This window comes from Mastomys coucha, unplaced genomic scaffold (genome assembly GCF_008632895.1).
Source record: "Mastomys coucha isolate ucsf_1 unplaced genomic scaffold, UCSF_Mcou_1 pScaffold3, whole genome shotgun sequence".
NCBI classification, from domain to species: domain Eukaryota; kingdom Metazoa; phylum Chordata; class Mammalia; order Rodentia; family Muridae; genus Mastomys; species Mastomys coucha.
This window is the reverse complement of record NW_022196909.1, coordinates 10,153,719-10,164,869: the sequence shown is the minus strand read 5'-3', so window position 1 is coordinate 10,164,869 and position 11,151 is coordinate 10,153,719. Positions and strand designations below refer to the sequence as shown.

The 11,151-nt window shown below is 44.5% G+C and overlaps 1 protein-coding gene and 1 pseudogene across 3 annotated transcripts in view; one reads left to right on the top strand and one right to left on the bottom strand.

Moving 5' to 3' along the window:
• The window catches only part of Rtn4ip1 (reticulon 4 interacting protein 1), a 52,200-nt gene that overhangs the window by 9,939 nt on the left and 31,110 nt on the right, over positions 1 to 11,151 (bottom strand). For 2 of the 3 annotated variants that reach the window (XM_031346726.1, XM_031346728.1), the window contains 2 exons: positions 9,462 to 9,645; positions 5,526 to 5,618 (listed from right to left, as the gene is read on the bottom strand). In XM_031346726.1, the coding sequence (XP_031202586.1) occupies positions 5,526 to 5,618; positions 9,462 to 9,645 (277 nt within the window). The remainder of the gene's footprint in view (positions 1 to 5,525; positions 5,619 to 9,461; positions 9,646 to 11,151) is intronic. The other variant, XM_031346727.1, reaches the window with a different exon arrangement.
• Positions 181 to 1,541, top strand: LOC116074866 (annotated as a pseudogene).

Sequence of the window (11,151 nt, the reverse complement as noted above, 5' to 3'; positions counted from 1 at the left end):
AAAAAAAAAAAAACAAAACAAAACAAGAAAGGAGTTTTAGAAGGCCTTGACTCAATTCTTAGATGTACCAACATTTAATTGAATAACAGCAGCAAGCATAATGAGTAATCTGAAGTAAACGCACTTGTTTGCTACACCTGGGAGGAGGATGGAAATACATGGTAAAAACAATTCTGTGTTTTGAAGAAGCAGGTCTTAGACTTGTTTTCTTGGAGAATTCCCAGGAGCACTCAGAATTCTCACCGACTTCATTCCTTACTATTCTGACAGGTACCAACGAACAGTGTTTTCTTGGACTTGCTTCAGCAATGTCTTTCATTCTGAATATATTAAGAAACGTGCTGGCATATTTTGGTGTTCCCGTAGACCAGGATTTGCTGATTTGTCAAAATAAAAACCATGGGTCATCTCGGAGTATTGTTCGTACTATTGGGAGAATGCTTCCTTTAGAGCCTTGTAGAAGACCTCGTTTTGAGTCGATCCCGCACATGAACTCTAAGGAATCTGATGATTATGAACTTACAGTTCCGTCTTTTGCTGATGTTTTGTGTGTGGCAAGTGATGAAGAAGCCAGTTGTCTCAGATACTGACAAAGTATATGGGAAAAGGAGGAGGAAGGAAAAATTGCTCTTTTTCATCCTTCAAAACTGATTTGGGATCTGTCATCTCCTGCTCTAAGACAGAACAAAACAGACAGCTGATCTGCCTGTAAGTGCAGCTGCCATTAAAAAGATAGCTGCCCTTGAAGATGAGCTGACTTTCCTCCGGTCTCAGATTGCTGCGATTGTGGCAATACAGAGCCTGAGAGAGAGCAGAGAGACTGGCTTCATCTGTCTGAGTGACAGACTAGCATGGAGCAAGTGCCACCATCATCAGCGGCCACTGAGCTGAGTGCGGAACCGGACCACGTTCCAGTTGTGGTGCTTTCTCCTCCTCCTCCTCCTCCTCCTCCTCCCCCACCTCTTCCTCCTCAGTTTTCTCTGAAGCCTCCAAGTTCTCTTCCCATGCAGCCTGGATCTGCTAATACACATGACACAGACAGTCTGGCTACTGAAGTGGAAAGGCAGCTCCCAGGAGTTAAGAAGAGCAATGACAGCCATCATTCAAAAAGCCAGAGAGTTGGTGATGTCCCGAATATGTTGGATGTTCTAAAGGACTTGAATAAGGTCAAACTTCGGCCTGTTGAAAGGTCACCAGGCAGTAGACCCATTGAGAAGAGGAAAAGACAGGGTTCAGAATGGGATCCCGGGTCTTTAATATCTAATGCACTGAAACAGAAGTTTGCATTTCAAGATGATTCCTTTGACAAAGAAAATAGTTCCTGGGAGTGTTCTCTGTTTTCTAGTCCTGAGACTTCAAGGTTTTGATATCACATTTCTCCAACAGAAAGTCAGCGACTTAAGGGAAGGACTGATAATATAAAAGCAGTTATCCAGAGTATCAGAAGCAAAAGCTGTTCTCATACTTGGAAGGACGGGTCCAGACGTGCCATGTGGTATCCTTCACTGCCTGTCAGAGAATTACCACCTCTGTTAGGGTGATCAAGCTGTACTCTGGGAGCCATCTCCACCCAGCCTGAGGAAGACACTTAAGAATACTGTCCCTGCTTTTAGAAGGTGTGGCATTTAACTGGCTGCTGAAGAGAGTTGGGTGTATAGATTCCCTACTTTATGTGAGTGCTACTGAAAATGAAGTACATGGTTTAGTGAGCTTCCTAAAATTAGCTTCCTACTGAGGCTCCCTTCAGTCTTGTGAGTTGCTGTGACATATCTTATTTGGCCGTCAGCAACTTGTAGATTTGTGGTGAGCAGAAGATGACTGTTTTTCATTAAGATAGTCACAGTTATGAAAATACAGAACACCTGAGAAACTGAAGGGGAAAAAAGACAGTCATAATTTTAGTCATGTCGGGCTGAACTTTCTACTGCAAGTAGAAGTAGACCCTTGATAAATTCCATCCTCACTGGCTTTGTACACACAGACAGCTGGTGTGTTCCCTTTGTTTTCTATTATGTTTGCATATGTATATATATATTTTTGTAAGTAGATTTTGTAATAAATGGATTTTTTGACCTTAAAAAAAAAAGAGTGAAGAGATGAGCTGCAGAGACGGCAAATGCTAAACAGACTGGATTTCAAAAGCTGCTGCCTTACTATTTATCAAAATACTTGGGGTTCAGTAATTGCATTTCCCAGAACTGAATCAAATATACTCACAGTTAGTACTTAAAACAAAGCTGGGTTATCCACTGAAGCACTGTTTGTAAAAGAGCAAATAAATATTGGCACACCTGTGCAGGGGAATATTAACATAGCTATTTACAAAATAAAGAATGGCGGACATTTTAATATCCTAATGTGAGATAAATGAGAAGGGTGTTTAAAAACAAAAGGGAAAGTGAGAAACCATTCATTACTCGCAGAAACATTACTCTGTCAGATGTTCGGGGCTTAGACCCAATACTGCTCTCCCTCTTACCTGGGCACCAGGGCAGCTCGCCATCACGGAGGCAGCCCAGGGGTTTTCCTGAGAACCTGCAGGCACCTTCGCCTCCTTGTGCAGAGGATGCCCTTTTTCAAAGATCATCACCAAAATACTAGGCACCCAGCTCAGATCCCAGCCTCATTACTCATTCGTCCTGTCCTGTTGAATAGGTGCCTTTGGGATTTTCAGGAAACAATAATGCTGGTTTTGTCTAAGCCAAGCAGAACCTCGGTGACAGAGGGATGCAGTCAAAGGCAGTTATTGAAATTACGTCAACCCCTCAGTTTTGAACCTTATGAATATAATTTATCTAAAAACCCAGAGCAGTCGGCTTAGTTGTTCTGTGTCTTTACGTTACAGACAGCTCCTGCTGGCCAGGGTCATTAAGCACTCCTCAGAGCTTTGAAGAACTGAACTGTCCTTGTTCAGCTGAGAGTCTCTTCTAATGGCAGTTTTCAGGGCCTGCTGTCACTCCCTGAGTTTCCCAGTATACACAGGCAGTGAGCTCCCACATTCACCTCAAAGCAGAGAGGTGACAAGACACCTGACCTCCCTGTGCCCAGAGTACACAGCTTACACAGGCCCAGAGCTGTTCCCTGTCCAAACAAATCCCCAGCTTAGCAGCCTGAGTGAGACAAAGAGATGGACTCTTCCAGGCCTCCTCCAGGAGCACATCAAAGGCATCTTCTTTCTCTCCTGTCCCTTCTGAGCTGGTTATCTGCCAAATTTAATTGTACGTATATACAAATCTCCTCTCATCTCTGTTGGGTAAATAGCAATGTCCAAGTAGAGACAAAGTCCTGGTATTGTGAATACAAGAGAGCATGACAGGCATGCGGCAGCTCAAGCAGACATCATGACAACCACCACCACGCTCTGCTCCGGGAGGAGAGTCCTCTGCGACTGTGGGCTCTACCACACACTTACTTAGCTATGGTTCCTTTCTTGGTAGCAGTAAAGCAAAGCATAGAGTGGGGATGAGGAGGAGTCCTATATATACAACATGCAAGGCTGTTTCTACTCAGGACACACCAACCCTAGAAGTCCATGAAAAGGTTCAACAATTGAACCTAAAAGTAGTTCCTGCTAATGCAGGCTACCATGGCCCACATATACAGTGCCTTGGCTACAACAGAGCTGAATAAACAAACCTAAATGTCTGAAAAGTAGCTACTCAGGACCCAGGGGAGAGGACAGGGAGGGGGCAGGGAAGAGTGGAGGGAGGAGAAGCTGACATATTTACTGTATGAATGAATTTAAAAAAAAACAACCACTGAAAAAGACTCAAAACCCCAAAGAGAAAACTAAAACTCTCAGCAACATTCATTTTCTTTTCTTTTTTTATTTAATAAATTATTTTATTTATTTACATCCCAAATGTTGCTCCCCCTCCTAGTACCCCCTCGAAGAGTTCTTCCCCTCATCCTCCATCTCCCTCCCCTTCACCTCCCCACAAGAGAACTTTTACAGCTGATAAACAACTTCAGCAAAGTGGCTAGATATAAAATTAACTCAAACAAACCAGTAGCCTTCCTTTATACAAATGATAAACGGGCTGAGAAAGAAATTAGGGAAACAACACCCTTCACAATAGTTACAAATAATAGAAAATATCTTGGGGTAACTCTAACCAAGCAAGTTAAATAAAGATCTATATGAGAAGAACTTCAAGTCCCTGGAGAAAGAAATCAAATAAGGCCTCAGAAGATGGAAAGATCTCTCATGCTCATGGACTGGTAGGATTAACATAGAAGAAATGGCCATCTTGCCAAAAGCAATCCACAGATTCAATGCTTCACAGACATGGAAAGAACAATCCTTAACTTTGTATAGAAATACAAAAAACCCAGAATAGCCAAAACAATTCTCAACAATAAAAGAACTTCTGGGGGAAATCACCATCCCTGATCTCAAGCTATACTTCAGAGCCATAATGATAAAAAAAAAAAAAAAAAAAAAAAAAAAAAAAAAAAAAAAAAAAAAAAAAAAAAAAAAAAAAAAAAAAAAAAAAAAAAACAACAACAACAACAACAAAACTGCATAGTATTGGTATAGAGAAGACAGGTCGATCAATGGGATAGAATTGAAGACACAGAAATAAAACCACACACCTAAAATGTCTTTGACAAAGAAGCTAAAACCATACAGGAAGAAAGACAGCATTTTCAACAAATGATGCTGGTCTAACTGGTAGTCTGAAAGTAGAAGAATGCAAATTGATCCATATTTGTCACCTTGCACAAAGCTCAAGTCCAAGTGGATCAAGGACCTCAAAATAAAACCAGATACACCAAGTCTAGTAGAAGAGAAAGTGGGAAATAACCTCTAACGCACTAGCACAGGGAAATTTTCCTGAGAATAATACCAATGGCTTAGACTCTAAGTCAACAATTGATAAATGGGACCTCAGGAAACTGCAAAGCTTCTGTAAGGCAAAGGACACTGTCAATAGGACAAAACAGCACATTCACTTTCCGTGAAGTCCCCATAGGCCAGGTGGAAGCAGCAGAGAGCAGCTGTGGTTGTCTCTGCTGGGGCCGTCCTGCCGGTGCCTGCACTCTTCTGAACTGTGTCTACGTTTATCCACACTAACCTTGGGTTAGAAGCCTGGGGAACCACTTCTCACCTCCCACCAGGGCAGCTCGCCATCACTGAGGCAGCCCAAGGGTTTTCCTGAGAACCTGCAGGCATCTTCTCCTCTTTGTGCAGAGGATGCCCTCATTCAAAGATCACCACCAAAATACTAGACACCCAGCTCAGATCCCAGCTCTGCCACTTGCTAATGCACCGTTAAGACTATCATATAATGCCCCTCCCTGGCTTGTCCCTTGATGTATAAGCCAAGGGGGTAGACTAAACAGGGTGAGTTACTGTGCACACCGAGCAGCCTCTCCACGAACCCCATGGCAACAGGAACATACACAGCTCCCTCCCTCCTCCAGCAGTGTTCCCAGGGATAAGGCGGGGGGTGGGGGGGCGGTGTACAGGAGGAGGGCCGACAACACAAAGTCACCAGGAAAAGGTTTCTGGGCAGACCTACCTTTCCTGCATCCACCAGTTCTGCAATTTCATCTAGACATTGCCCACTGGCCATGAAGAAGGCCCATCTGTAATGGACCCCTTGCCAAAGGTGCTAAAAGGAAGAAAATAACCATGGTGAGTGCAAAAGAAGACCTGGCTAACTGCAGCGAACGACATTTCCCACAGGACCAAGGCACATGAACCCATTTCCCATTTCATGATGACGTTTGATTGCGTGCCCAGGACCTTGGCCTGGTGACTGATGGAGGACAGATACTGCACAGCATTTACAGAATAAGCAAATGAGCATGACTTATCCATGTAAACTCAGGCATCTTCCTGTATGACTCGCACAGGAAAGCTTTCCTTAAGTGACAGTCCAAATAGTCCCATGCACAGAACTGCTTACCTACAAGGAATTAGGGACCAGAGCCCAGGCATTCCCCACTGAAGTTTGCAGGAAGCCAAGAGAGACTTATTACATTTAAAACTGCTTTAGGAACAAGAGTCACTAAAAGTTGTTTTCTGTTTCTAACTCTGACAGGAATAAAGGAAACTTCAAAGAAAGTATAAAATAGTTTTTATACCATGGCTGGGTCCACCCATGGTACTTCTTCTAAATGCCAAGCCATCTAGTCTTTGTGGAGCAAAACTTCTCAAGATAAAGGTGGACAAAACTCCTACACAGAGAGGCTTCAACTCTACCTCTGTGCCCACTTACAATTGTCCCTCTTTTTCATTCTTGAGACAGCGTCTCATCGTGCAGCCCAAGCTACATTCAGACAGTACTATCTTTATCCAGGAGCTGAAGAAAACATCAAAATGGGGAACACCAAGCTCTGAGACATCTCTGCGGGACCTGACTCCTCAGAGGTAGACAAGGACACTTAGTGCCACGCTGCTGCCCTCAGCTCAGGCTCGGCCCTGCTACCAAGGAGGGCAGGGAGTCCATCTGCTCACAGCTGTTGTAGAGCAGGGCTCCCTACACTGTGTCCCCACATGGAGTCATGAAAAGGCTAACAGTAAGAGGCTCTGTCTCGGTGTATATGGCTCGTCACTGATATGCTAAGCCATGCCCAGCACAGGGCCTACCCAGTAAACGACAATCACAGGAGACCTGTTCAGCTGATTCTCCTAAGCTCTGCCTAGGTTCTAGGACCACAGTGACAGCATTCTGGTAACTGCTGAGGGTAATAAAGGGAGCTAAAATGGTCACAACTGTCACCTGTGAAGCCCTTCACAACACGCTCCTCAGCAGAGCCAGCCACTTGATTTGTAACAGCCCAGTGCATGCTCTGCTACGAGATGTCTGCATGGTCTTCCCAGGCCACTATGGCTGAGACGGTAAGCTGAGCAGGTCAGGGTTAGAAGCGTGATGGTGAGGAGTTAACTGTGTGCTTTTAGAACTGTGTGCCAGTCTTTACACTGTCATCATCTTTCCAGGGAGAGGAAAGAGAGCTGAGCCAGTGCACTCTCAAAGGACAACTTTGGAGGCATTTATAAGGTCTTTCCATACGACTGTGAAGTCTTACATACAGGCTATGCTTGCCTTTTAAAGTCTGCAAAGCCAAGTTTTGAAACAGAGCAGTGAAGATTCCTTCGCTGCCAACAACTACCTTGTAGCGTTCCTTAAATTGCTTCTGGACACTGTCTGAATGAAGTGAAATAACTCAGCGACCATTCTGTCCACCTCTGCACCGTGCATATGTAAGGTTAACGAGTCGTCTCTTTACTATCTTAACAAGGCAAGTCCTTGGAATTTAAGAAACCAGAAAATTTCTAAATCTAAGTGGTGCCCAAGTTAATTTTTAGCATAACTTAATGGGGGCTAGAGATGGCTCAGTACCTGCCGTCCTTACAGAGGATCGGGTTTGGTGCCCAGTACCTACATGGTGGCTTACAATCATCCTCAACTCCAGTTCCAAGGGATCTAGCGTTTTCCCTGGTCTCTGATGGCACTAGGTATACACAAGTCTACATATATACATGCAGGAAATACATACACACATAAGGTAACTATAATAACTTGTTTTAAAGTAGCAGTTAAAGGCTGAGCACAGTGGCTTACATCTGTGAGGCAGGAGGATCACAAGTTTTAGGTAAGCCAGGCCTCCATAATGAAACCCCATCTAAAAAGAAAACAAAACAAAAAAGCCATCTCAAGGGCCAGGGTGTGACTCAGTGGCATTTCTTGCTCAACATAGGTGAGGCCAAGTTCAATCCCTAGCACCTCATTAAAAACAAGCAGAAAAAAAGGAAAGAAAACAATGGAAGGAAAGGGAAGAAAAGCTAAAAACAGCCACACAGTGAGGCTGGCCAAGTCCACACAGTGAGGCTGACTAAGTCCACACAGTGAGGCTGGCCAAGTCCACACAGTGAGGCTGGCCAAGTCCACACAGTGAGGATGGCCAAGTCCACACAGTGAGGCTGGCCAAGTCCACACAGTGAAGATGGCTAAGTCCACACAGTGAGGCTGACTAAGACCACACAGTGAAGATGGGCCAAGTCCACACAGTGAGGATGGCCAAGTCCACACAGTGAGGATGGCCAAGTCCACACAGTGAGGATGGCTAAGTCCACACAGTGAGGATGGCCAAGTCCACACAGTGAGGATGGCTAAGTCCACACAGTGAGGATGGCCAAGTCCACACAGTGAGGCTGACTAAGACCACACAGTGAGGCTGGCCAAGACCACACAGTGACGATGGCTAAGTCTACCCATGAACAAACGTTTACCTTGAGGGCTTTCCTACTTGAGGGCCTTGAATCTGAAATATCTAGTCTAATTAATAAAATAATATCTTGGGTGGTTGTGGCACACACCTTTAAAGCAGGCCTCTAGGAGTTCAAGGCCAGCCTGGTCTATAGAGTTAGTTCCAGAATAGCCAGGACTACACAGAGAAACCCTGTCTCAAAAAAAAGAAAGAGAGAAAAAAAGAAAGAAAAGAAAGAGAGGAAGAGAGAAGGAAAGAGAGAGAGAGAGAAAGGAAGAGAAAAAACATTTGTCTTTACTTATCTTCATTTTCTTTTATCATGTATACCATTTCACCTCTAATCCAATACCATAGAATTACCCTAATTTACAGCCTGGAATTCTATCAGCCTCTGTCACCTCTGTGGTGACAAGAGGTGATGGTATTCAGTAGAGAGGAGACACTTAGGCCCTACTCTCAGTCCTGGAACTGAGGCTCTATGCACTAATTTCCAAGGCCTATCACTCCTGGGGGCATTCAGTTTGGCCAGCAGAGCATCACACAGTCCTAGACGTAGCAGCCTGTCAATACAGTCAACCTGAGGAATCTAAAGTCCCCCAAACTCCCATCAATCCAGCAGCGTAAAGCAATGTTGGGACGGGGTGAGATCCACCAGCCTTCGCAGCTCCTGCAGTGAAACCACAGTTTCCTTACGGCTGTGTACCCCACGGGCCTCTCAGGGTGCTAGGGCCTCTGTGTGGGAACCAGTGGTCTATCCTGCTGTTGCCATGAGCACAGGAGCTAGAAACTGCCTTAGGAAAAGTCTGCCTTTATGTACAAGGGACTGTGTGTGTTTCTGGGCTGCTGGGAAAGCAGACCTTCAGAGACAGGCAGGAAAGATGCAGAAGGCAGACCTGATGGAAGCAAGAGAAGTTAATAAGAGCTAATCACAAACTGCATGAATAGAAGCCTTTGTGTCCGAGGCCTTGAGCCATGCTTTTCATGTGGATTTGATGCTTACAGCAGCACATTAAAGTACACAGATTAGCAGCCTCACTGTATGGGCAAAGACACTGGACTTAAAAACAGTTAAGTAATATGCTCAGGGTCCCACAACTACTACACAGAGGTCAGAACTGGAACCCTGCTTTTTGAGTCAAGAGAGCATGCTAGCCGTCCCTTGCTAGCCTCTTGGCTGGCTCCAAGAGACAATTCCCAGGAGGCACCTGCTCACTCCCACCAAGCAAGACTTGCCTTCCTACCTTCAATGCCTTTGTGCCCACGGTGACTCCTGTCTGCAGCATGCCATCAGCAATGCCCAGCTGGTCCATGTTCAGGAGGAAGGGCGTCACCAGAGTCACATAGGTGGCTCCTGACCACTTCTTGAGAAAATTTAGAGCCCACGTTTCAGTAGATCCACCAACGTTATCAAGGATAAAGTCAAACCTGGAGGGAAAGGATCAAATAAAATCACTGCCAGTCTCTACCCGGGTCATAGATCCTCTTTACTCCATTGACAGTTGGCTACAGGGTGTATCTGGCGACAGCTTACAAGCCATGTGCACAGCATCATCCCACAGAGGAGCGCTTGCTGTGGATGGAGGGGCGAAGGCACATCTGCTGGCCACCTCATTTATCCCTTAAGCAACTGAGTCTGAGCCAGGGGATTTGGGTTACTACGCAGAGAACCGAGTCTCACATAGTGCCTCAAGGCTGAGGGACCCCGCCATCACTGTGAAGCCTGCAGACCAGCTTCCAATATCATCAGTGTACTTTTCAGTAAACATGACTACTTGAAAGAGAAGTATATTCAAAGTATTTGCCGTAAAAATAACTTGTCAGAAATGTGTCCTCTTTATCTTCTGGAATGTTCTTTTTGTATTTTATGTATAACATCAAGATAATGCACAAAAGAAAAAAGAAAGAGAGAAAAAAGAAAAACCAACACCCCCCTCTCAGCCTTCAGTGTTACGGACATGCCCCACCCCAAATTGTCATAATAGGCTTCACAGAATTGACAAATACTCAAATCTCTAAATCTAACCTAATGCTGTTATAACATTATACCATGCTCAAAAGGGATGGAAACCCACAAAAGCTATTAAGCACTTTCAAAGCCAAAGTTCTGTTTAGAAAAATGCATGTGTATAAATTAAACAATCAGCTGGAAAATTCCTCTTGGGTAAAGTTTTTTTCCCCTTCCAAATTCATCTGGAGGAAGTCAAATATCAAAGCTTCGAAACTAGCTCTGGCCAGCTTCAAGGGTACCAAGTCTTTCATGGAATTAAACTACAGGCAGACAGAAATTAAAGGCTAAGCAAGGCAGGAGTGACCTTAGTAGAAGATCACGCCTCTCATTAGCAAAGTTTCTATATTCCTAATGCACTGTATGAGGCTATTTAATCTGTGGTAAACTTAAAACTACTGTTGTGGAATGGGCAAACTGTGAAAAGAAGTCCAGAGACAAGCTGTAGGCAAAGTTATGCCAGGAATGATTAATGGCATGACCTTGAGCTAACAAAACATCCATAAAGCCCCCACCTCAGCTTTCTCGACCACAGTATAATTGGATTAGAAAGAGATTTCAAACTCTTTTTTGCTATAAAATTTCTAAGATTCAAATATCAAGAAAGTTGTTCCTTGGAGGAAGTTACAAGTTTACTACAGACAGATTCAGAGTTCAGCCTGAACTCTGAACTGGTTATAATTATAAAGATCAACTTCAACTAAACTGGCTGTGCTGGTTTGAATGAGAATGGGCCCAACACACATATTTGAATGATTTGTTCCCAGTTGGTGGAAGTGTTTGGACCAATTAGGTGTGGCCCTGTTGGAGATGTACCTGGGGGTGAGCTTTGAGGTCTCAAAAGCCCATGTCATTCCCAGTTAGTGAACGCCCCCGCCCTCCTTCTCTCCCTCCCTCCCTCCCTCTTTCCCTCTCTCCCTCTCCCT